General features: G+C 64.5%; 1 protein-coding gene across 1 annotated transcript in view; it reads right to left on the reverse strand.

Moving 5' to 3' along the window:
* Window positions 1–270, reverse strand: part of DHX58 (DEXH (Asp-Glu-X-His) box polypeptide 58) — a gene marked incomplete at both ends in the record, with an annotated part of 2,342 nt that extends 2,072 nt beyond the window's left edge. The window contains one exon of the mRNA XM_010283827.1: window positions 76–270. Within this exon, the coding sequence (XP_010282129.1) occupies window positions 76–270 (195 nt within the window). The remainder of the gene's footprint in view (window positions 1–75) is intronic.
* Window positions 271–279: the final 9 nt, after the last annotated feature.

The raw sequence follows: 279 nt of genomic DNA on the forward strand, positions 1-279 counted from the left end.
CCCGTGCACCCCAGGGGAAGCTGTACGGGGGCCCTGCAACCTGTCTTAGTGCAGGATGGGGGGCGCGGGACCCACCTGCAGGATGTGTTCCATGGCCCCCTCGAAGGAGGTCGCTCCACCAGTGCCGGGGGACGCCGTCAGGCCCAGGACCTGCGGCAGGTCCTGCTGCCCGCTGAGCTTGCGCCGGAGGTAGTTCAGCATGATTTTGTTGTAGACGGCTTCCTTGTGGGTGTGGTGGCACTCGTCTATCACCAGCAGCGAGAAATCTGTACCCGGCAA

This window comes from Phaethon lepturus, unplaced genomic scaffold (genome assembly GCF_000687285.1).
Source record: "Phaethon lepturus isolate BGI_N335 unplaced genomic scaffold, ASM68728v1 scaffold38373, whole genome shotgun sequence".
In the NCBI taxonomy this organism is placed as follows: Eukaryota; Metazoa; Chordata; class Aves; order Phaethontiformes; family Phaethontidae; genus Phaethon; species Phaethon lepturus.